The sequence below is a fragment of the Rhinolophus sinicus genome, linkage group LG06 (genome assembly GCF_036562045.2).
Source record: "Rhinolophus sinicus isolate RSC01 linkage group LG06, ASM3656204v1, whole genome shotgun sequence".
NCBI classification, from domain to species: Eukaryota; Metazoa; Chordata; class Mammalia; order Chiroptera; family Rhinolophidae; genus Rhinolophus; species Rhinolophus sinicus.
Window position 1 is genome coordinate 62,139,799 of NC_133756.1, and position 25,821 is coordinate 62,165,619.

The 25,821-nt window shown below is 37.9% G+C and overlaps 1 protein-coding gene across 1 annotated transcript in view; it reads right to left on the reverse strand.

Moving 5' to 3' along the window:
• The window catches only part of CAP2 (cyclase associated actin cytoskeleton regulatory protein 2), a 142,421-nt gene that overhangs the window by 16,296 nt on the left and 100,304 nt on the right, over positions 1-25,821 (reverse strand). Inside the window, exons 8-11 of the mRNA XM_019743010.2 lie at positions 7,351-7,537; positions 6,204-6,379; positions 5,044-5,167; positions 4,876-4,958 (exon numbers count right to left, since the gene is read on the reverse strand). Coding sequence (XP_019598569.1) covers positions 4,876-4,958; positions 5,044-5,167; positions 6,204-6,379; positions 7,351-7,537 — 570 coding nt within the window. The remainder of the gene's footprint in view (positions 1-4,875; positions 4,959-5,043; positions 5,168-6,203; positions 6,380-7,350; positions 7,538-25,821) is intronic.

Genomic DNA, 25,821 nt, shown 5'->3' on the forward strand with positions numbered 1-25,821 from the left:
CCTAAACAAAATTACAGACCAATATCTCTGATAAATGCAAAAATCCTAAACAAAATTCTAACATATCAAATTCAACAATATTTTAAAAAGATTATACATCATGACCAAGTGGGGTTCATCATACACAAGTCGATCAATGAGATATACCACATAAACAAAATAAAGGACAAAATCGTATGATTATATCAATAGATGCGGAAAAAGCGTTTGACAAGATATGACATCCATTTATGATTAAAACACTTAAAAAATAGGTATAGAAGGAAAATAACGCAATAAAGGACATATATAACAAACACTAAGCTACTATCATAATTAACGGTGAAAAACTAAAGCCCTTTGCTCTATGCTCAGGAACATGACAGGGCTGTCCCCTATCACCTCTGCTTTTCAACATAGTGTTGGAAGTCATAGCCAGAGTAATCAGGGAATACAAATAAATAAAAGGCATCCAAATTGGGAATGAAGAAGTTAAACTGTCACTTTTTGCAGATGACTGATGTTATATATAGAAAACCCTAAAGACTCCACCGAAAAGCTATTAGAAACAATAAACGAATACAGTAAAATTGCTGGCTACAAAATCAATGTACAAAAGTCCATTGCATTCCAATATATAACAATGAAATCTCAGAAAAAGAAATTTAAAAAACTGTTCCTTTTGTAATTGCTACAAAAAGAATAAAATACCTAGGAATAAATTTAACCAAGGATGTGAAAGACTTATATACTGAAAACTTTAAGACATTTTTAAAAGAAATTGAAGAAGACACAAAGAAATGGAAAGATATTCTGTGTTCATGGATTGGAAGAATCACCATAGTGAAAATGGCCATGTTACCCAAGGCCATTTAATACAATCCCCATCAAAATCCCAAAGGCATTTTTTAAAGAAATAGAATAAAGAATCATCAGCTTTGTAGGGAATCACATGAGACCCCAATATCCAAAGCAATCATAAGAAAAAAGAACAATGCTCGAGGTATAACACTCCCTGACTTTAGCTTGTACTACAGGGCTACAATAATCAAAACAGCATGGTACTGGCAGAAAAAACACACACACAAACCAATGGAAGAGAACTGAGAACCCAGAAATAAACCCACATAAATATGGACAGATAATTTTTGACAAAGAAGCCAAAAATATACAATGAACAAATGATAGCCTCTTCAATAAATGGTGCTGGGGAAATTGGAAAGCCATATACAAAAGAATGAAACTAGATTGCTGTCTGTCACTGTGTACCAAAATTAACTCAAAATGGATCAAAGACCTAAACATAAGACCTGAAACAATAAAATGCATAGAAGAAAACATAGGTATTAAACTTATGTTTAGTACCTATGTTTACTACATAGGTACTAAACTTGGTTTCAAAGAGCATTTTATGAATTTGACCCCAAAGGCAAAGGAAGTAAAAGCTAAAATAAATGAATGGGATCATATCAAACTTAAAAGCTTCTGCATAGCAAAAAAAACCATCAACAAAATAAAGAGGCAACCAACCGAATGGGAGAAGATTTTTGCAAACAACACTGCTGATAAGGGGCTAATATCCAAAATATATAAGGAACTCATACAACTCAACAACAACAAAAAACAAACAATCCAATTAAAAAATGGGCAGAAGACCTGACAAAACATTTCTCCAAAGAAGATATACAAATGGCCAATAGACATATGAAAAAATGCTCAGCATCACTAATCATTAGAGAAACACAAATAAAAACCACAATGAGATATCACCTCACACCAATTAGAATGGCTATCATCATCAAGACAAATAGTAACAAGTGTTGGAGAGGCTGTGGAGAAAAAGGAACCCTCATACACTGTTGGTGGGAATGCAGACTGGTGCAGCCGTTATGGAAGGCAGTGTGGAGGTTTCTCAAAAAATGAAGTATAGAATTACCATATGACCCAGCAATCCCTCTTGGGTATTTACCAAAAAAATCTTGAATACATTTATCCGTAAAGATATATGTGCTCCAATGTCATTGCAGTTTTATTTATGGTGGCCAAGACATGGAAACAACCAAAGTGTCCTTCAGTAGATGAACAGATAAAGAAGCTGTGATATATATATACACACAGTAGAATATAATTCTGCCATAAGAAAAGATGAAATAGTACCATTTGCAACAACATGGATGCATCGTGAGATTATTATGCTGAGTGAAATAAGTCAGACAGAAAAAGTTGAGAACCATATGATTTCACTGATATGTGGTATATAAAACTGAAAACAACGAAAGAACAAGACAAACAAATTAAGAAACAAAAACTCATAGACACAGACAATAGTTTAGTGGTTACCAGAAGGTAAGGGGAGAAGGGGTGGTAGATGAGAGTAAAGGGGATCCAATATATGGTGATGGAAAAAGAACTGACTGTGGTGGTGAACCAACAGTGTGATATATAGATGATGTATTACAGAATTGTACACCTGAAATCTATGTAACTTTACTAACAACTGTCACCCCAATATACTTTAATTTAAAAATAATAATGCTAACTTCTTATGTATGGTATCATAATTGCCACCCAATCTCATTTCTGTAAGAATAAAAGGAAGCTTGAAATAAATCCTCTAAAATTAAGAGGGGGGATGTTAGCCTAGATTATTTATTTCCAAGATACTTTTCATCTGGCTAGATATGTACTCTCACCTCTGCCATAGAATATTATTTCTAGTTTGCTTTTTTTGTTAAAAATAATGTGAAGTGGGAGAGAGCATGGCTCTTTATGTAGAAACTTCCACTATCTAAAACAGTTTTTAAGAAATTGTGGGGTCATTATTAAGTTTTTATGAACTATACTTGTCCTTGAGTAATTGGACTTTTCCTGATGATGAATGATTTCCTTAAATTTCCATGCATAATACTTTGGGTGAAGCAATGTTATTAAATGGATAAATGTGGTTATCAGAAATACCAAATTGGGAGATAGTGTTGCCAGAATGTAAGCTTCATAAAGGCAAGGGTTTTTGTCTCGTTTGTTTACTGACATTTTTAGAGCTTAGAACAGTACCTGACATATTAGACATTAGGCAAATTTGGTGAATGAATGAATGTATGAGTGCTTGATGCTAAGTAGCCTTGGGCAAATAATTCACATTTTAGTATCTAAAGTGTGATTCAAGGATGGTCAAGTTTCCCTGTTTACATGGTAAAGCTAAGCATATATATCTGTGACAAATTATTTGGGTGCTTTCTTTTAAATAGTTTTTTTTTTAAATCAAGGAATGGAATTTATGAAGAAGTGGAATCAGAAGGGTTAGGGGAAAGATTTCCATGAGGTATTAAAGAGAATATATGGAACTGGAATGGCACAGAAGTAAATGTATCCATAGAGGCTATGTGGCAAGAATATTTAGAATTTGGGGCTGTAGAGGACTTACTGTCTCCCAGCTAGCCTTGTGTTTCAAGAAGGGAACTCAGAGAAGAGAGGAAGTGCATTGCCAAAGTACACTCAGTGGGTGAGGGCAGAGATTCTTTCCATTTATCAGACACATGGAAAACCAGCTTCTTCAGTGGCAGTTAGTAAAATGTAAAATGTACAATTGAATGGATTAAAAGTGGCAGTGGTGACTATGGAAAACAGTGTGGAGATTCCTTTAAAAATTAAGAATAGAGCTACCTTATGACCTAGCAATCCCTCTTCTAGGTATCTACCTAAAACATTTGAAAACACTTATTTGTAAAGATATATGTACCCTTATGTTCATTGCAGCGTTATTTACAATAGCCAAGACATGGGACCAACCTGAGTGCCCTTCGACAGATGTCTGGATAAAGATGATATGGTACATATATACAATGGAATACTAATTGGCCACAAAAGAAGATGAAATATTGTCATTTGCAACAACATGAATGGATCTTGAGAGTATCACGCTAAGTGAAATAAGTCAGATAGAAAAGGATAAGAGCTGTATCATTTCACTCATATGTGGGATATAAAACAAAAAGCAACAAACAAAACAAACAAACAAACAAACTCAGAGGGGAAAAGAGGATTGGGGGAGGAATGAAGAGGGTAAAGGGGGGTCAAATATATGGTGATCAGAGGAGACTAGACTTTGGGTGACAAGCACACAATGGAGAATACAGGTGTATTATAAAGTTGTATACCTGAAATTTATATAATACTATTAATCAATGTTACAACAATAATTTAATTTAAAAAATGTTTTTAAAAGCATAGCAATGGTGAAAAGCCCACAAAAGAGAAAAATCTATACAACTAGAATCCAATTTTAACAAACATTATTAGAAAACATCAGATAATAATGGATAGTTACCAATATGAAAGGAATGTAATCAAAGATAGAAGTTATAATTGGCCAAAGGTAAGAAGCTTTTGTGTATTATAACATCTCATCTGTTTAACTCAAAATTACTAAAGGAATGTAGATTTTCTCCTGTTTTGCAAATTCAATTGCAATCCTGCTTTCCAGGTTGTTTTTTTTGATGATCTCATTGACTCTTTGGAAAAACTTTTCTCCCTCCTTACCCAGAACCAACGATTCATTTCAATCCTTCACTGATCAAATATTTATTGGACACCTACATGTACATATACTGTGCAAGTTTCTGGGGCTGTAAAGATTAAATTAACTGTTTTTGAAATAGACATGGTAAACCAATAATTGAAGTGCAAAATAGGATGTGTTCTAAGAGATTGAAAAGGAGGAGTTAACACTACCTAAGAAGTAAGAAGGGGTTTCAGAGGGGAGGGGATGATAGAGCTGTGTTTAGGGAGAAAGGGAATGGGATTTTCGAGGTGGACACGGAGGGTGCCTTTCCGGCAGAATGGATGGTCTGTGCAAAGCCATCGCAGGGGCAGAGCATGGTTGAAAGGGCCACTTACCTGCATTTGAATGTCCTTGGAGTTGATCACTTCCACAATGCCCACCACATTGTCAAACACCAGGCCAAACTTTGTACAGTTATCTAGGAAAAAGATACTTCGCTGAATACGTAGAGCATGTTTATACAAGCAACTTAGAGTAACTACACAGCCATAGTTCTGCCCTACCAATTGTAATGGAATTTATTTTCCCTTTCATCTGTAGGGTAGACTTGTTGCATTTGAAAATATAAGCCACTTGTTTCAGTTCAGTCTCTGAAATCACAAGGTCATTCTTGTCCTCTTGGTACTCCTAAAATTAAAACATATGCAAATATTAAATATAAGGACGTATAGATAAATTGAATCCACTGCATACTGAAATTACTATGGAGTGCAGCATTCATTAATTATAGCTTTTCAATATGTTCTTTCTTTTATAACCATTTTCTTACTGAATAAACCACAGGTCTTTGTCACTGTTATGTTTTGAATAGATGGAACAACTGCTTGAAAGGGGGGTTGGTGTCAATTTGCAAGCAGTCAAGTATCAGGCACTCGGGCTAGTGAGTGGGGTTTGGAACAGGCATGTGAGAGCTTTTTGTTGAGTCTGGTCTTAATGATGCTGTAGCAAAATCTGCTGTGTCACATACAAGTTGGGCAAATAGGCTAGGAAGGGTCACTGCAGTGGTCTAAGTCCCAGTGTATTTTCAGACCATGGCAACCTTGTGGGGGACTTTGGTCCTCAATCTTTGGGGCACCAGCTTCCATCCACATTCAAAGTATCTTCAGTTCACACAATGGTGGAGATGGTGGGTGAACTCGCAGGTTATATCAGCATCTCCATCAGTGGGATAGAACCCTACAGCAGATCAGAATGGGGCACAGATTAAAAGTTTATGGAAAGAGTAGTCAAATTCATAGACAGAAAATAGAAAGGTGGTTGCCATGGGCTGAAGTAAAGGAGAATGGGGAATTAGTGTTTAAGGGGTACAGAGTTTAAAGATTAAAAGAGTTCTGTGGATGGATGGTGGTGGCTGCACACAGGGTGAATGTACTGAATGCCACTGAACTGTACACTTAAATGTTAAGATGGTACATTTTGTGTTATGTGTAATTTTACCACAGCTAAAAAAATAATTTTAAAAAGCTGAGAAAAGAATGAATGGGAAATAATGAAAAACAGAAAATGGTTTATGGAAGCATTCCGAAAGGCCCTGGTTTCTATTTTAGCCAGGCTTTTGCTCCTGTCATTTCACTTGGAAATCCTTAAGACGTTGGTATACAGTTTAGCCATTAGTCCTTTTGTTAGACTGTGTCAGGAATGAAGGTTAAAGGGCTTCACTCACTACTCTCCATTTCTTTCCTTCCAACTCGAACACAGGAGCATGTTTCTGAGGGGAATGAGATGGGGGAGACTTGGGGCCTGGACTGTGGCTTTTGGTAGGAGATGGAGTTTGTCCTCCTTGAGCCCGTAGGCTGGGATTCTTGTATATCTTCTGTTCATCTGTGACATGCCGGAGTCCTGGGAAGGTAACACATAGACACATTTCTTTATATTTTATGCAAAGAGAAATGTCCCTAACTTCTTAGATCAACACGATGTAAACAGCACAAGAATTTTTGTTAATGCTATTTTCTCAACAGGCTAGTGTTTTCTCAAGGTTACTATGCAGAGTTTGAGACTTGTGTAAGTTAGAGTTAATGGAAGCACTGTATTTTTCAATTTGAGGAACCTCTTCTTTAAGGAGATGCAATGATAGATAAAAATTTTGCAAAAGGCAAACCACAGTGCCAACAAGGATCATTTGATTTACTTTTTCTCTCATGGCTGAATCATTCCCTAGACATAATCCAAAGGTTAAGGCATTCCAGTAAGTATATATGAGAGTACAGACTTGATTTTAGGGTTACAGATCCATTCCCTTACTTTGCAGATGAGGAGACAGTGCAGCTAATTGGAGCCAGAGAAAAATTTAGGATTTTGGGTTCTGAACTCCCAGCCCAGTGCATTAAGCCATAACTCCTATTACCCATGCAGAGCAAAAATTCATTGGCATAAAGTTTTTGGCAACATGATTCTATTAAATGTTGCATGATTATTTTTTAATTAACCGTTCACTGTGAGGACAAAAGTAGTCAATGACATAATTCCTTGACAAGCCTGTACACTGCTTGAGGACACAGGTGCTGTTGTTTCTCATTTTTATTTCAATTGATTTTGATGCCTTGCTTGTACAAGGTGTCGAAGCAGCAAATGCTGAAGTGGTTATGCAGTCAGTGCCTTGGCTGATTTAGAACCGAGTCTCTGAGTTCTTTCTGGTCCTCGCAACAGCCCACTGAGCCCATCAACCTGGCAGGTTTCTGCCTTCTCAACAGTAACTCCCTGTAAGTGTGGGGGACTGGGGTTGAATGATGCATCCATCAGTGTGGACCATGGGGAGATCTGTGTGCCTGGGCCCAAGGGGAGACAGCTTCAAGGTCTGGTTTTCTCACCTTTTGTAATCGCTTCTCCCTGGTTAAGTTGTGCAAATAAAGCTGAGCGTGAAGGAGAGGACTCCTCTTTTCTGCCTTCATTCTCAAAAAGCGGAGGTGGCCCAGGAGGAGGGGGAGGAGGGGGTGGAGGAAGGCCAGGCCCCAGGGAGAGGGCAGACAAAGCTGAAGTAGTTGATGCTACCGGACCCTGTGGGAGAGAGAAGATGGAAAGCACTGCATTGAGACTCATGTCTTTGCCGAGAGCTGGGATTTTGCCAATGTCACTTAGAACCTGTTGCCAATGAGGGAGTGGGGTTCAAGATTCACAAAGGGCACCCAGGAGGTACATTTGTGAATCATGGGTCTGTTTGGGAGGACCTAGGGCCGAGGGGGAATTCGCCTTGGGAACATGGAACATGGAACGTGATTCATCTGTCAGAAACTCTGCCAGTTAGAAATGCTATGTCCAGGATTCACACTCCCAACTCAGAGGCAAACAAAGCTATATTCACAGGTTCATGTCCAAAGCTCAGGATACAAATGAAACTGGGCGTTGGCCAATGGAGAATCATAAGAAAAAAATGGTCTAACTGATAAAAGGACTCACTTTTTTTTTTGGACACTAGAAATTGCTACTGTCAATGAGAGAGAGAGACAGAGAGCGGTGAAAATTATTCAGTGATTAATAGAAGTTTTTGAACAGATAAAGAAAGAGATACTGAAACTTTCTGAAACTGATTTTTCAAGTATGCATGCCTCCAACTGACCGCCAAGCAAGGACCATGTGTGACCGGGATGCTGTCAAACCTGAGGTGGGCAGGGTGCGGGATCCCTCTGCTGGTTTGGCTCATCTAATGCTGATTGTTAGTGAACCAACGAAAAACAGGATTTCTCCTGAGCAAGAACTATGCTTGTTCTTATTTTCTGTGCTATGGGAAGTGCGACCTTTGTATCCAGTGTGAAGTTCTAACAAATTCAAATGGCAGTAAAAGGTGATAGAAAATAGAGGGATCTGTTTTAACCTTTTGAGAGAACTCCACAGGTGCAGTTGTCACAAACTTTAAAACTAGTAGGATAAAAACACACATGTCCTTAAACTTGTGTTATATACCATTTTACTTTTAAATTCCTATAATAAGGACTTACAAGCTAATTCAATAAACAAATAGGAAACTTAAAAAAATTAAGAGTAATAGAAGTGTGGCTTAGGCTCGTATATCTTCAATACCAAATACAAGATGTACAACACTACATAAGTGTGAAACATTAACAAAGACAGCATATCCGTATGTTCCTAAGCAACTTCGTATTACATCGTGTCAATATCAGGTTTTTAATCCATGGTAGTTTTTAGTTGAAAAACCCCACACAATTTGCAAAGTACTTAATATAATCCCTATTAAGTATAGAATTACCCTGAAAACAAAAGATTCTTCTCATAGTCCAAATTGCCTGTTACGAAAATAGTCACAGGGATGTAAAGTACAATATAGAGAATATAGTTAATAATATTGTAATAACTATGAATGGTGTCGACTTATCAGGGAGATCACTTCATAAGTTGTATAAATGTCCAATCACTATGTTGTACACCTGAAACTAATATAAAATTGTTATGTCAACTGTAATTGAAAATAAAATTTCAAAAGATTCTTCTCTAGTCATAATGCATGTCTTAAAAACTGAGCAAGCTAGAGGTATTATCTACTGAAGTTATAATCTGTGATGCTTTTTGGTTTCTAAGGAAGACCAGACTGACTCCATCAAGATTCTCAGGTCAAGTAGAAAATGGTTGCACAGTTCTTGATACTGACCTTTTTTTCTTTTCTTCAGTATCTTGAATGTTTTCTATTACGTTACTGGGGTGAAATTTGAGAGTTTTCTCTGAATCATAAAGAGCTGTAAAATACAAGCTTTGCGCATCAAACAATATTCCAGTCCTCAGTTCCAGACACCAAGAGCCACAAAGTATTATTTTTACTCATAAGCACATAATAACTCAAATAGTCAGTGAAGGGACAGACCCGTCTCCTGCAGCTGAAACACTGCAGCTTTATAGTCCTTCTATTTTGTGGAAAGGGGAGACGATACTGGTTTCTAAATCTTAGAATGATTTACATGGTTCCCTCGCTCTCAGAATTCAGAGCCTCTCTCCAAGAACCATAAAAGGACACTGAAACCAATAAGCCACATATTCAACTTTTAAGAACTTTGATACATTCAGATGGCTGACCCAGGAACACTAAACAAAGGATTTATTGCAACAAATGTTGAATATAAAAGCCAAAAAGTAAGAGAACTCAGGACCAGCTGAAACTCTGCCTTCAACTTATCCTTTGTGGTTTCTGGCTCATTCCTCTATCAGCCCCAGTGAGAGCACAAAACTAGACTCTGGTTTCCAAGGTGACTTTACAATTAGCATTCAGGGGCTTTCGTATACAGTGTACTTGAAAGCAAACTCATTAGACATTCCCTTAACAGGATCTCTGTGGGCTGCTCCTTGCGTGCAAGTTTGCCTCTTTCTCCTCCTGTAGGATATTACAGCACATGATACTAGAGCTTTCTGCATACTCATGTGGGTCCGGCCCTGCATGGCAGCCACACCAACTGGAATCACAGACCAACACTAAGCCTTCGGGCTTCCCAATAAAAACAGAGGGGAGATGGTCAGGGAAGGGAAGGGCGCCAAGAATTCTGGAAAGGCTAGTATGTGCCAGGCACTAATTGTTTCCATTCACTTAACAAGATGTTTAATGCTCAGTATAGGACAGGCTCTATGCCAGGGGTTCCCAAACTTTTCTGAACATTAGAATCATCTGGGGATCGCTTAGAAATCCCCAAATTGAGGCCATGTTGCAGAAACGCTTTTTGGGGTAGTTTGGACATAGGCATCGTATTTTTTGAAGCTCCACAGGTGATGCCAATGTGCTGACAGGTCTGGGAACAACCACTCTGTGCTACGGTATGTACTTACGTTGGTCCTAGTCATCACAACCGTATTACTAGGACAGTACTGAAATCACTCTTGAACAGAAAATAAAGCAGGAAATCAGTAAGGCTGACACAATATTAAAGAACCAGTAAACGGCAGAGACATAACTCAAGCACATATCTGCTGGATTCTGAAGTCTTTTTTAAGATTGTAGTTGGCAAATCCAAAGTCAGAAAAAAAAAAAAAAAAGATTGGTGCTTGCCAGAGGTGGGGGATGGGGAAAATGAGTGAAGGTCGTCAAAAGCAACAAACTTCCAGTGATAGCATAAATCAACCCTGAGGGTGTAATGTACAGCATGGTGAGCTATAATAGTTAATAACACTATACTGTATATTTGAAAGTTGCTAAGAGAGTAGATTTTAAAAGTGTTCATCACAAGAAAAAGAATTGTACTTACATGTTGGATGAATGCTAACTAGACTTATTGTGGTGATCGTTTTACAATATATACAAATTTTCAATTATTATGTTGTATACCTGAAACTAATACAATGTTATGTGTCAATTGTATCTCAATAAAAACTTCAGAGAAATCTTTTATGCTATATTCAGACTTTTTTTTTTTTTAATAGTCACTAGTCAAGTTAAAGAACAAGAGGCATGGGCTGCCTCAAGACATATGTAGTGTTGCTCTTGGGCCTCTGGCTTGAATCTGTAAAACCAGCTTAATTTTTATCTCCACTACTCCTCATTCCACCCCTCTAATGCTTTAGCAGCTGACCAAGTTCCTACAGCCAACTCTGGCCCCAGGCTTGATGCCTTGGGGATATAAGACATCTTGGGTGTTGATACTGGCACCCCAGCATCAAGTCACCCTTGACGCTGATTTGTTGTGACTCTGCGCCCTGGCTCTAGAAACTGGCCTCTCATCTTATTAATTTTTCCTGAGTACCTGCTGGTTCCAGTAATGGCATACTTGCACCCAAATCTGGGTTCCCTGCTTAGTGTTCAAGTTATTATGGGATGGGACCTGACCGTCCTTCTGGGCATTAGAGACTTAAGGGCATTAACTCTTGGTGTGATTTCCTTTCACACCTCTCATGGCTGCCATGAGAAACTCTCATGGCAGAGGTAATGCAACAGTTTGTCTAGACTAAATGAGAAGTAGTAGATTAGATCAGGGCCTGTAGCCTCAGTTGCCTGTTGAGTGATCCATTACCTTTCATTCTCAATGGGATGTAGGCCCTGTGGGAAGTGGAGCTAAGAGAAGAAAGGAGCCCAGGGCAGGCTTGGCATAGCTCACACTTCAGTGAAGTCTGTGTAGGGATATAGAAGAATCGCTCCGGATGGGCAAACTTGTCTGGATGTACTGAGGTGAGGGCTGGGAAGAGCCTCTGAACCAACAGTACCTGCTCCAGGAACCTGAACAGATCGTGGGAGAGTCACAGGGATAACATTTAATTAGCCTGCAGATGGCACTCATTTCTCGGAACAGAGGCTACAGGGGTCAGATCTATACATGCAGAATAAAACAAAGACATTTAATAGAAGATGCAGTTTACTTGAAAATTATCTGAATCTTCCTGGTCCTTCTAAAGAAACTCTTTTCTTAATAAAAATTCTTTTATGGTGTGTTTTATCCTGACAACTACTTTTATTTCTATAGTGTAGAATGATATATCTAAAAGTGCAGGACTTACAGAATTATGACATCCTGGCCTAGGTCACATGGACTGGAAGGTAAAGGTAAGGAAACTGAAGGGACTAAGATTAAACCTTAGTTAAGCAGCAATGACCCCCTCCCCCAACAAATGCTTTTCTAAAATACTACTTTGCTATGTTGATGAAATGAGTCTCCAGGACCTTAGAGCCTCAGACTAGAAACAACTGAAAAGTATACTTTATTAAAATCATTTTAACAATAGCTTACAACTTAAAAAAAAGGAAAAGCAGCACATTTATGACATTAAACGGCCATATTCAGGGTGCAAAAGTTCACTTATGTTGCAAGAACACAGCACAAAATCTAAAAATGCTGCTTTTGAAAGCTCTATTAATTTTGAGTGCAGATGTTTTATTATATACTTTTTTTTGGAGGAGGGGCACAAAGACTCTTAAACATCTGCAAATCCCTTTCTCTAAATTAGTTTCAACTTTGCTGGGAACAGCTGTTGCCTCTGATTTTATATGTATGAACTATAACTATCAAATAATGAAACCATTGTATGTGGCATGTGCAAAGCTTGTAGTGTTTTGGCATATATATATATACATATATATATATATATATATATATATATATATATATATATATATGTTATATAACTATATTACATATAATATACCGGGGGTGCCAAAAAAATGTATACAAGTGGATATTTTTTTAACGTTTCTAAACATTGCTCAAGCAGTAGTTCGCTGTAATCAGAAGTGTCTGGACGCTGATGGTAACCACTTTAAGCACCTCTTGTAATTGCAGAAGTCAAACATGACTTTTATTCATCTTTTTTTACTGGTATAGATTAAGTGTTTCAATTTTAATACAGTTTTTTCCTTTCTTAAAATGTGTGTACATTTTTTTGGCACCCTCTGTAGTTGCATACTAATGTGCATTGACTTTTTCATTACATGTTACTTGAAATAAGTACTCACATTTTATTACTTTAGAATTTAGATTTTATTCTGAAAGGGAAACTACTTCTAGTTCTTAAATGAAATCTCCACATTGCTTTGTTGGTACCAATTACATATGTAATTAACAACCCACTTCTTTCTATCCCCCATGACAAACACCATTGCCTTAGTTATCCAGTTAATTCAGGTCCAGTCTAGCTTTGGATCTAAATAATCTACAAAAAGGACTCCAATTATCCATTTTGTTGAGTTTGTAGAAAGCAAGACAATAAGGTACTTTTAGACAGAAGTTTTATGTCTTTGTGACCAAAAAAAAAAAAAAAATTAAGCAAAAGTGAAACATAACTGCTTAAGTGAAGAAAAAAAATCAGCTCCAAAAAAAAGTTTTCCATTTAAGATTTCCTGCTTAATAACTAAATTGTTTGGACATTTTCGATTTTCACCTTTTAATTTCTAAGATTTTTCAAACCCAACAATAGGGGTAGCAGATGATTTGGTCTAAATATAGCCTAACTATTTAATAGATGGATTGAAAATGAATTAGAATAAGTAGGGCTCACTTGTCAGTTCATCCAACAGACATTTACTGAAAGATGCCTTGCAAAGACCTGGGTATACGATGAAGTAGGCATACATCCTGTTTGTTAAAAAGCTTATCATCTAGTGGGAGTGTCAAGTGCACAAATAAGTAATTGTAGAAGCAGTTTGATATGTGTCACACATCACGTGAGTACCAAGGGGTGTGACCAGCTCTCCTCAGGAGAGGAGTCAGGGGAGCCAGAGAAGGGGCTGTGGTGGCTTAGGCCGGGGCCATACCATCCAGTGCTTTGTAGAGGACAGTGGTCCTACGGGGAGAGATGCTGAGGGGTTTTAAGCAAGAGAGAAAGAAATGTATATATAGATAACATTGATCTCCCACTCTAAGAATAGGTCAGGCAACCTATATCTTGGCTCATGTTTTTACCAATTTTTTAAAAAGCAGAAAACAATAAAATGAAAAAAAATAATGTGATAGATAGCCTCTTGGAATAAGTGGACTATGTCCCTCATAACAGAGATTTTATTACAATGTTTCTTCTATAAAACAAGCTTAGTGAATAATGTTTTGAGCCACCTGTCTTTAAGTATTTGTGGAGATCATAGATAAAGCTGCAAAATGAAACAGCTGCCGTGCAGTGGTTCTGTTTATGGGTTTTATCATTCCCCTGCCTCCATCCCTCCCTCATGGCCACCACCACAACTCCCGTTCATGATCACACACATATGGCTGTTTTCTGTTTCTTGGTTAGATTCTCTCATTAGCTGTCCATTTAGAAGCCATCCTGGCCCATTAATCACCTAGTAGCAGTGACAACTTATATTTGCCCAATTATACATTTTAAAAGCAGTTTAAAAACCACAAAGCCATTTTAGTCACAAAACCACTTATATCAACACGCTAAAACTACAGGAATTCACAATGTTTTACAACTGAACCTTTTGGTCGAATGCTATTTATTAATTTTTCCAAAGACAAAGAATCTCAAATGATCTTGTGTAATATGGCAGATAAAATGAGGATTACCTCTCATATACTACAATAGGAAGGAGGGGTTAAGAGAAAGAACTACCAGTTTCAGACCTAAAGACTAATTTTTTACACATAAGTCAGACGGTTTTCATAGCAGCAAGAAATGCTTCACAAATTTGTGATTTAGGGTTTGTTTATATTTTAGATGTCAAAACTAGTTTCTATTTTCTGCAAGATGTACTTTCATCAAGAATTGAGTGAAATTGATACATTTCCAAATTTGTCAATTTCTAAGTACTTGCAAACTTTACATTCATATTTATGTCATGCTTTTATTGGCAGACAACTATAATCAAGAAAAAGGATTGCCCATAAACTAACAGATGATCATCAAGTACAACATAAGTGTAAGCCAAAGTGAATTTATGACTTTAGTCTCATAGTCTCATATTCTTATCACTTCCTATAATTTTGAGACTTCTTCTTCCAATGAAAACAAAGTTTCTGGGGTCCTTTCCAAGAAAACAGAATTGTTAAAAATACTACAATAAACTGCTGCATAATATTTTAAACGTATGTTTATTAAAAAATTTTTAAAAAGTGAATTTAGGGAATATTTCCCATTTTATCTATTGTAACAGAACACCACTCAAATTTCAGGTTTCCATGAAAGTACCAACAGTGTTTATATGCAGTTGCAATAAAAAGATGGCCCCACAATTACGAAGGAAATGTGGGGTTCATTTTGATCACTTTCCTTCAAAGTCAAGATTCCAAACACCCTTATGCCAAGAGAGAAGTAAAGAGGGAAGGTAATAAGAACCTAAATCTCATGATTTCGTCAATGACTTCTGATGGCTTCATTCTTTCCCACTCTCCCCACTCTCCTATGGTCTCTGTATAACATGCCTTTGATGACCGGGAGAGATGTGAGCTATGGCAATAGATGAAAAAAGACAGAACAAGAAATAAAGTCCCTTCAGAGAAGGAATAACAGCTTTAAATTGGAAAACAGTCTGGGAATGACGTAAACAGTCTATCTTAGTTAGTGGAAACCAGTAATTTAGTATTTTTATGCTTGTTCTAATTTACATATCGAATATGGCTCTTCAAAAAGCATAGGTAGTGATTTCTGTTCTATAGAAAGTAGAAATGTTTGATAAAAGCAGACCAAGCCCTCAGAGCAGAGTCCAGAAGAGTATATTGAACATATTCTAATTTGATCAAGTGATGCGGCTATTTTGCATAAATTGTCTGGATAAGTAGCCTTAATTATTACTTTGGCCTTGCTTTGCTCCTGCTATCAGAACCAAATCTGGAATTTCCAGATTGTCTTTTCTCCTTGTCTGCCAGCATTGGCAGATTGAAAATAAAATTTCTCATAAAAAAAAGGAAAGATAAAATTAAATTTTCCATGGGAAAATTTTCCAGAGTTAAAGATAGCAGAGAATACCCATCAAAGAGACAAACTATAGATAGCCAACAGTTGTATAAAGACCAAGAGTGAATGACATGTGGCTTGAATTGTCTGGACAACTACTTCATTTGGCTACAAAGCCTAGGTCTGAACTATCATTTAATTAAAGTTTTTGATTTTCTTTCAGATTTTAGGGTCCTAAAGAAACCATTTTACTCCTCAAATTATCCATACTTGGTAGATGGCAGAGGTGGAGGCGAGGCAAAATAATAGCTGTTATAAAGATTATTTATATTTGGCTCTATATTATATATATTATTTACTCAGGAAAAAAATTTAAAAATAGCATCAATGTCAGCAGAGCTTTATAATTGAGGCACTCTAAGAAAGAATAACTTTTGCCTCAATTTCAGTTCCAAAATTCACAGGAAAGGTTAATTGGTGCTTAGGTCTGGGAAAAGGTCTGTAATTAGCTTAGTTTCTATGAAGGACCAACAGACAGTGGTCTGGGCTCGGTTCTATGTGATACTCTATGAAGGGCTTGTTTTACATTTAGAAGACAATCTGCACCTTTACCCCTTTCCTGTTTAAGAATACCTTTTGCCTAATCTAATATTAGATTGCATTTCTTGAGTTTATACCTACTGGGAATAAGGGGCATGTGGTGGCAAGTGACAGGTGGAGGGGAGACACGCAACCAATATGCCGTTGCCTGTAATAAAATGCATCATCCATTTCCATTACTATCATTGAAACAAGGAATAAAGAAATATTATTTATGTGGCTCTTGAACAATGGACACAACCTGTAATTAATGGAATCACACTATGAAAATTTCATTGTGAAGAAATGTGATTACAAATTAAAGTGTTCCATATAGCACATGTGTTTGGGTCCTGTATCAGGCACTGCTGCACACCCCAGGTGGAACGGGCACAGGACCCTCCTTTCAGTGAGCACATAGCCTTGCAGGAGAGAAGACACTTCTGCGTTCTCAGACAACAAGCACTTGCCTCTTGGTCTTCGTGTCTTAGCTCAGGCTGTGACTTTGTTTGGATGGAAGGCTCTTCCCCACTTTACTAACTGGAAAACACTTACACATCCTTCAAGGCTCAGCTCAAAGTATTCTTCTGTCATAGGTTTTCTTGAACTTTCCTAAGAGGAAATTTCCTGTTAATTTCCTATTTCTCTATTACAAGGACCGGTTCGAAACACCCTTGTGATGATTCCTCACATTATATTGTAATTATTTGTCTGTGAATTCAGGTTTGGTCATTTCCTGAGCCTGAGCTCTGAAGAGCTATTCATGACTCATTTTAACATCACCTCTAATGTAGTCCAGTGCCTGAAACATGGTAGGTGCTGAAGTAAGTAAGTACCTGCTTTATAAGGTAGAAAGTGCTAAGTATCATCAGAGGAATACAGATTTTTAAGAAATGTTACAGAGGTTCTGTGGCGGGAAAGGAGAACTTCCAGCTTGGAGAAGGACATGGTGATAAGCAGAGCAGGTCAGAGGGCCTTGGGGAACAAACCATTTGAAATAGACTTTGAAGAATGGATGGATTGGATTTGAAACAAGGAAGCAAGAGAAGGGGATTCCCCAAAACAGGGGACATGTGTGTTGTCATTACAACAAATAAATGCAACTGAACTGTTAGTAATCACACAAGAATTTACAGATCCACATCAGTGTTGTTTTTCAAAGCATTACCTTCTGATGTGACTCACTGGCTTAATAAAATGGCTACTACTCTAAACTGTCTTTTAGGATTGCTTTTAGATCGCTTTACAAAAACATACATACCAAACAATCACTCATGCCTTTGTACTCACTCCTTTTGACTGAAAAGAATATTATTTTAATCAATTCCTCTTCAAAGAGGGTCTCAATTGTTTTTGGCCATTTGAAAAGATAAAACTCGCTTCTAAAGAAGGAAGATTTGCTACCACTTAGTATCCTAAAAGGGGTGAGCCAAAGGCTTTACGTGTCACTGTCTTTTCTCACTGGAGAGGGACAGGGAGATGGATGACACTAGTCAGCTATGAATGCGATGACTGGGAGGCCCGTCTCAGGAAGTGTGAGTGTTCCGGAGGAATGCAGGCTCGGAGGCTGGACCCTGTGGCATGGTACCTCAGCGTGAATGAGAACCTGGGGTGCCCAATGTGGCTCCACTCTGAGCTGGGACTGACAGTGAGTTTACTCAGTAAAGTCTCTTCCTCTCTAGGCACCCCAGCTTTGCCTGCACCCTTACATCAAACGTCCTGATTTTCCTAACAGGGGCTGGAGAAGAGAGCGGGCAACAGGATACCCCCAAGTACAGCAATACCTTCAACATTACACATTAAATAATTTTAAATAAGCCCACTTTAAATATTCCCAAGGTGATGGTTTAAATAAATTAGGGATGTATATTAACTTGCTGGCCCTAGCTCGGGTTAGAGAGTTCGAGTTCTTGTTATGAAAATGTTCTAGTAAATGAAATAATCTTGATCGTTAAAGTAGGCAGTTTTAAAAGCAACTACTGTTTTGATTTAGGGAGAGAGATGTAAATACTCTAAAAACATTTATGTATTCTTATCAAGTAAAAATAAAGCTCAAAGGTATTTATGAGATAATAAAAATAGTTCTAAGTATAAATGCTTACTTAGAGCTTCACAGAACAACTAACTTTAAACTATTGTGTATAAAATTGTAATATTTATTTATTTATCTAAAGATTTTTATTAAAGAATAGCTAATATACAACATTATATTAGTTTCAGGGGTACACCATACTTATTCAACATTTATATACCTAAAGAAATGATCACCATGATAAGTTCAGCAACCATCTGACACTGTACCAAGCTATCACAATATTATTGACTATTCTCTACATTGGACATTACACCCCCATAACTTATTTTATGCCTGGAAATTTGGACCACTTATTCCCCTTCACCTTTTCCTCCCTTTTAAAATTTTTCAGTTACGGTTGACATTCAATACTATTTTACATTAATTTCAGGTGTATAGCATTGTGGTTAGATATTTATATAATTTAAGAAGTGATCCCCCTGACTAGTCTAGTACTCACCTGGCACTATGCATAGTTATCACCATATTACTGACTATATTCCCTACGTTTTACTTTACATCCTCATGAGTATTTTGTAACTACCAGTTTGTACTTCCTAATCCCTTCACCTTTTTAATCGCTCACCCCAACAAATCTACTACCCATCTGACACCATAGTTATTACAATTTTATTGACTATATACCTTATGCTATACCCTACATCCCCATGACTACTGTGTAACAACCAATTTATACTTAATTCCTTCCTCTTTTTACTCACCTCAAACCCCCTTGCATTTGGCAACCATCAATATGTTCTCTATATCTATGAGTTTGTTTCTGTTTTCTTTGTTTATTTTGCTCTTTAGATTCCACATAAAAATGAAATCACATTACATCTGTCCTTCTCTATCTGACATACTTCACTCGGCACAATACCCTCCATGTCTATCCATGCTGCCGCAGATGGCAAGAACCCAGTCCCTTCCCTGGCCAAGCAATATTCCATTGTATATATGTACCACCTCTTCTTTATCCATTCTTCCATCGACACACACCCAGGCTGCCTCCACATCTTGGCCATTGTAAACAATGCTGCAACGAACATATAGATGCACATAGCCTCTCAAAGTAGTGTTTGGTTTTCTTCAGATAAATCCCCAGAAGTGGGATTACATGGTCCTTCTTTGTCTCTTATTATAGTCTTTGTTTAAAAGTCTATTTCGTGTGGTATAAGTATTGCTACCTCAAATTTTTTGTTATTGTTGTTGTTTTCTCATTTCCATTTTCTTGAAATATCTTTTTCCATTCCTTTACTTTCTGTCTGTGTGTGTGTCTCTCAATCTGAAGTGAGTCTCTTTTAGGCAACATATGTAAGAGTCTTGTTTTCTTATCCATTCAGCCCTCCTATGTCTTTTGAATGGAGCATTTAATCCATTTACACTTAAAGTAATTGTTGATAGATATGTAGCTATTGTCATTTTATTATTCATAATTTTGATCTTTTTTTTTTTTTTCTTTTCCATCTTAAAGTAGTCCCTCTAACATTCCTTGTAATACTGGTTTGGTGATGATGAACTTCTTTAGTTTTTTTTTTTTTTTTTTTTGTCTTGGAAGCTCTTTATCTGTCCTTCGATGCTAAATCATAGCTTTGCTGAGTAATCTTGGTTCTAGGTCCTTGCTTTTCATCATGTTGAATATTTTGTGCCAATCTCTTCTGGCCTGCATAGTTTCTGTTGAGAAATCAGCTGACGATCTTCTGGGAGCTCCCTTATAAGTTACTAGTTGCTTTTCTCTTGCTACTTTTAGGATTTTCTCTTTGTCTTTAACCTTTGCGATTCTAATTATAATGTGTCTTGGTGTGGGCCTGTTTGCCTTCATCTTGTTTGGGACTCTCTGTGCTACCTGGACTTGTATGTCTAGGTTAAAAAAGTTTTCAGTCATTATTTCTTTAAATAAGTTCTCAATCCCTTGCTTTCTCTCTTTTCCTTCTGGTACCCCTATGATGTGAAGTGTTGTTATGCTTGATTTTGTCCCAGAGGTCTCTTAAACTATCCTCATTTTTTTGGATTCTTTTTTCTTTTTGTTGTTCTGATTGGGTGTTTTCTGCTACGTTGTCATCTAAATTGCTTTTTCAGTCCTCTGCTTCATCTAGTCTGCTGTTGATTCCTTCTAGTGCATTCCTCATTTCAGTTACTGTATTCTTTACTTCTGACTGGTTCTTTTTTATTGTTTCTACATCCCTTTTATATGCTTGCTATCTCTTTGTTGAAGTCCTCACTGAATTCCTTGAGCATCCATATAACCATTGTTTTCAACTTTGTATCTGGTAGGTTGCTTGCCTCCATTTTGTTTGGTTCTTTTACTGGAGTTTTCTCCTGTTCTTTCATTTGGGATGCATTTCTTTGTTTCCTCATTTTGGTTGCTTGTTTGTGTCTATGTATTAGGTAGATCTGCTATGTCTCCCAGTTTTGGCCAGGTAGCCTATGTAGTAGGCACCCTGTGGGACACAGTCTCCATGGTCAACTGCTCCAGGTGCTCCAGGTGTGTCACTTTTGTGGGTTGTGTGCTCTCTTGTTTTAGTTAAACCTTGATTACTACTGGCATGTCAGTGGGTAGCATATACCTGCAGTCTGACTGGTTGTGGGGTTTGGCCACGTCCACAGTCTATGGGCTGCTGTGCATGGTGAGGTGTGGTTACCCCACTGAGTGGAATTCACCCCAGCAGGTTCTGCTGACTGTTGAGACCACCCTTTGTGTGTGCCACTTTGGGGCCTAATTGGGTGGTGTTCTGCTGTGGTCTGAAGCCAAGTTCCAGGTGTGTTGGTTCTGGGGCCTCTTGGGAGGGGTTTTGGTGTAGGCCCAGGTCGCCCACTGCCTGTGACCAGCTGGGGACTACCTGGTAGGAGCAATAAAACGATCTGCAGTTGTTTGTTGCCTGTGCTAACCCTGGAGGTGGGTGGGAGAGGCCTGCTGCGAATCAAGGATGTCTGCCACCAGTTCCGGGCCTGGGGTAGCTCTTCAAAAAGCCAGAACACACCAAAGCCTCCTGCCACCTGCCACTCTTTTAAGGTTCAGCCCCTGATAAAATCTTGTGTGGTACATGAGTTGAGGGAGGCAGGGTCTCAGGGACTCACAAGAGTGGGAAGAGTTGTGGTTACTAGGTTCATGTAGACTCTGGTTTGGTGCCAGTACTGAGCCTGGAGCTACTCAGCAAAAGTTCCAGAGCACATCAAGGCCAGCTGTTGTCCGCCTGGGTCCTGGGGACTCCAATAGCTTTTTTCTTTCCCTACTTTTATTTTTTTTTTTTTTACTTTTTCTTTTTTATTAGTTTCAGGTGTACAAAACAATGTAGTAGCTAGACATTTACACCCCACACAAAGTGATAACCTCCCTCCCTCAATCTACTACCACTCTGATATCGTATGTAGCTGTTACAATTTCATTGACTCTATTCCCTATGTTGTTCTCCACATCCTGTGTGTGTGGAGGAATATATATATATATATATATATATATATATATATATATATATATATGTGTATAATTACAATTGACATTCAATATTATTCAGCTTCATTTTCAGGTGTACAGAGCAGTGGTCAGACATCTACACAATCTGTGAAGTGGTCTCTTTAATAAAACATGTGTCCAATAGTTTTTCAAGAAAGAGTACAATGTGGGTATGGCTTGCTTTTGGCTGAGAAAGTGCTGCTGGAGTTGGGCAAGTTGGGTGGGGTGAGGTCTCAGTGAGTCAGCAGCGCCAAGCAGCAGAGCTCACCAGACAAATCAGATTCAGATTTGACCGTAAGCATAGGGGGAGGGCTCAACACATTAAAGATGATACCTGCCTGCCAGCTACATGGGAGAAGGACCTCCCACAGGGAAATTGAAGTCCTCCGGCCTTCACCCCAAGGCCACACACTTCATTCTGTTCCCCCACATGCCTCTGACCATACCTGAGTTATGGTTCCTCTGCTGGAGCCCAAGGTGAGTGCCTGCAAGTGAGTGAGTTTGTGTGCAGGCCCTTTAAGAGGATGCCTGGGTTTCCTGTAGCCTTCTGTCCCACACAGATGGTCAGAATCCTCATTGTTTTTCACAACCAGATGTTGTGGGGGCTCTTATTCCCAGCACTAGTACTCTGGGCTGGGGAGGCTAGTGAGGGGCTGGGGTCTCTTGCTCCTCTGGGGGGAATTTCTGTGGCTGAGATAACCCTCCTAGTTCTCAACTGCCACATGGAAGTTTGGGGCTAGTTTGTGTCTCTGCCCCTCCTACCAGTCTCTACGTGGCTTCTTCTTTATAGCCTTAATTATAAAACTTCTGATCACCTAGACCTCAGATGGTTCTTCAGGTTGATTGTTCTATAATTTAGTTGTAATTTTAATGTACTCATGGAAGGAAGCAGGCATAGTGTTTATCTACACTGACATTTTGCATCTCCTCTAGAATACTTTTCTGTAGATATTTATGTTTGACCTATAGTTATTCTACTGGAGATATAGTGCAGGTAAAAATAAAATCCACAAATAATCCTCAATCTTGAAAAGGCAAAAATTGAAGCTGTAAGCAGTAATCTATCAAATCAGACAACTGGTCAATAAATAATCAAGAAATCATTATACAAAACCTTCTTACTCTTTAATTCTATAAACGTGCATCTACCTCCAATTCTCCAGAAACCGCTTCCTAAAGGTCACTAATAAAATAGATGATGGCAGCCTTTTCCCAATCCTTACTCAACAATTGTCATAGTTGATAGTGGTAGCTAGTCTATCTTTCTTACAGCTTTGAGACTCTCGACTCTAGTTCTTTTATTTGTCTACTTGACTGATTTACACAATCTTCTAAATAATGGTGTCCCCCAAGGTTTTATTGTCCATTGTATTCTTTTTTTCTATATTCTTGTCTGTTTAACTATCATCTCTAGGTTTCCCCTCCTTCCTTCAATGAATTTCAGACCTGCATTTCACCTGCCTGCCACACCTTTCCACCTCAATGGACGTCTCAACTAAACACAACATGGCAAAAGCTCACATGAATATTTTTCTTGCTCCTTTACTAACCCTTACTATTGATTTCCTTATTTTTATTGATGTTACTATTATTACCCCAGACTTCTGGATTGGAAACTGAGGGTTTAGATTTGCTATCTCTCTCCCTCTCTTTTTGTGTCTCTTCCCTTTATCATCCAACTCAGTGTCCACATCATCTCTTTTTTTTGTATTGCCTTTGTTACACTCTAGGTCACATACAAATTACCCCACCCCTAACCATCCTCAAGTCTCCTAACATATACGAGGACTTCTAATCTCTTCCATTTTCCATCTGTCTCACACAACTCCTAATCATTATTTATAGTGTGCAACTTTCTGCTCAAAAATCTATGGAGAAGGAAAAAAACTCCCTGCACACCACATACAGACCAATCTTCTTAAGATAACAAATAAGGATTTCACCATCTGGCCTCAATTTGCCTTTCTGGTCTCACCTCTTGCCACATTCAGCTCTGGAAAACTACCAGCTTTTCTCTCAAAATACTCTGTTCATGTCCTTTGTACACGTGCTGAATTCTCTGCTAAGAATTGCCCTTTCCTTTACTGTCTGCCCAGGGAACTCCTACTCATCTTTCAAGACCCAAATGAAATGTCAGCCCCTTTGCTGCCCTTGCCCACCCAGGAGTCTAATTAGCAAGGTTTATTTCCAACATAGCCTTGTATTGCTATTTATTTTTGTATCATAATTAAAACTTTCTACTTGATTGCAGAAACTATAGCATACATATAATACCTGGTATGTGCTCTATACATGGTGGGTCGCAATAAATAGTTACTAAATAAATGAATTATTAAATAAATGAATGAGTGAAAATGAATGATCTCCATTGAGTCTCCCTCAAGTTGGATTCCTTTGGTCCAACTTGAATACACTAGAGCAGTGCTTTTCAAGCTTTAAAATGCATATAAATCACCTAGGGAAATCTTGTTAAAATGCAGGATTCGATTCAGGTGGTCGGGGGTGGGGCCTGAGATTCTGCGTTTCTAACAAGTTTCCAGATTGCTGCAGGCCCAAGAGCCACACTGCACTACAGGACTGGGTGTCCCGCCATGCTTTCATGGTCTATACTACTCCTTATGCTTTGGGTTTACCTGTAGCATACTACTTGCCCTATTCTGTCATGTTGTATTGTTATATTGTCTTCAGGTAAAATGTGAGTTTTAGTGAACAGAAACTATGTCTACTCTGTTATATATCCATCATTGTATTCTCAGCACCTTGCCCTGAATCTGGGGCATAGTAGGTGTTTAAGCATTGTTTAATTACGTAGTCTCTTCAAGATGAACTCACAGCCATGTCCAACTTAACTCCATTATCTGTGTATTTGGAGCTCATCTGTTAGTCAATGACACTAACTAACTCCCTCTGAGCAGCCTGGATCTCTTACATAGGAGAACAAAAGAAATTGGCCACCCAAAGCCCCTAAAGGGAGCTAAAAACCCGAGTGCAATTAAGCAGACTGAATGCAGCTGTGGTCAGGTAGACTGATGAGTGCCACTCTCTCTAGCCATACAGGAGATCAGCTGACACACCATCCGAGGCTTTATCCGTTCACTTCAATAAATCTAAGGCATAGGCTTGGGACAAGTTTAAACTATTGTGTGTAAAAAGCTTGTATCACATGTACCTTGGACTTTTTCTGAAATAAATGTTTGTATACTCTGTCAAAAAATAGGAAAAATGATTATTAAATTTTTTCTTTAAAAATACATAAAATAATTCTGTTTTAAGTTGTAAATGAAAATTTAGATGTCAAATATTTGAGTTTTTGGTTGTTAAATCAAGAGGAAGCCAGAGAGGTCAGAAGATTTGAAAATTTCAAGGCATACATGTTTAATGACACGCTACAGTGTCTACATTACTTATAATAAGTCAGAATACCCTTTGGCTGCATTTTAATTTAATCACAAGCAAACTTAAATGTTTGCCTTGTTAATGGACATTTGGCCTTTACATTGAGAAATAGCCTGAAAAGAAATGTCTACTTGGAGGAAAAGGAGTGATCTAAAGTGTCTTGTTTGGAGAAAAATAAAACCCCACCTTGTCTATAACTGTAACCATTTCTAACTATTTGCAATTTCTGAAGGTTCGGGGGAGATTAGGATAGAAGACAATTGGCACATACGATAGATTTTTAAAATCCCCATTATTAACAGAAAGAATTACATCATTGTTACAAAAGACACTATATACATTCATTGATATGCATTTGTATTCTACTCTACAAATAATTATACCCTGGTTGTTTCCAAAGCTAAAGCAATGCAGAAAGACACATGAAGGAACAAGAATCTGTCAATGAGTTTAATACCCGTAAGTTAAGAAAACAACCACATTTTATCTTATTTATGAAATTCTTTTCATGACCCTTTCCTGGTCAGATCC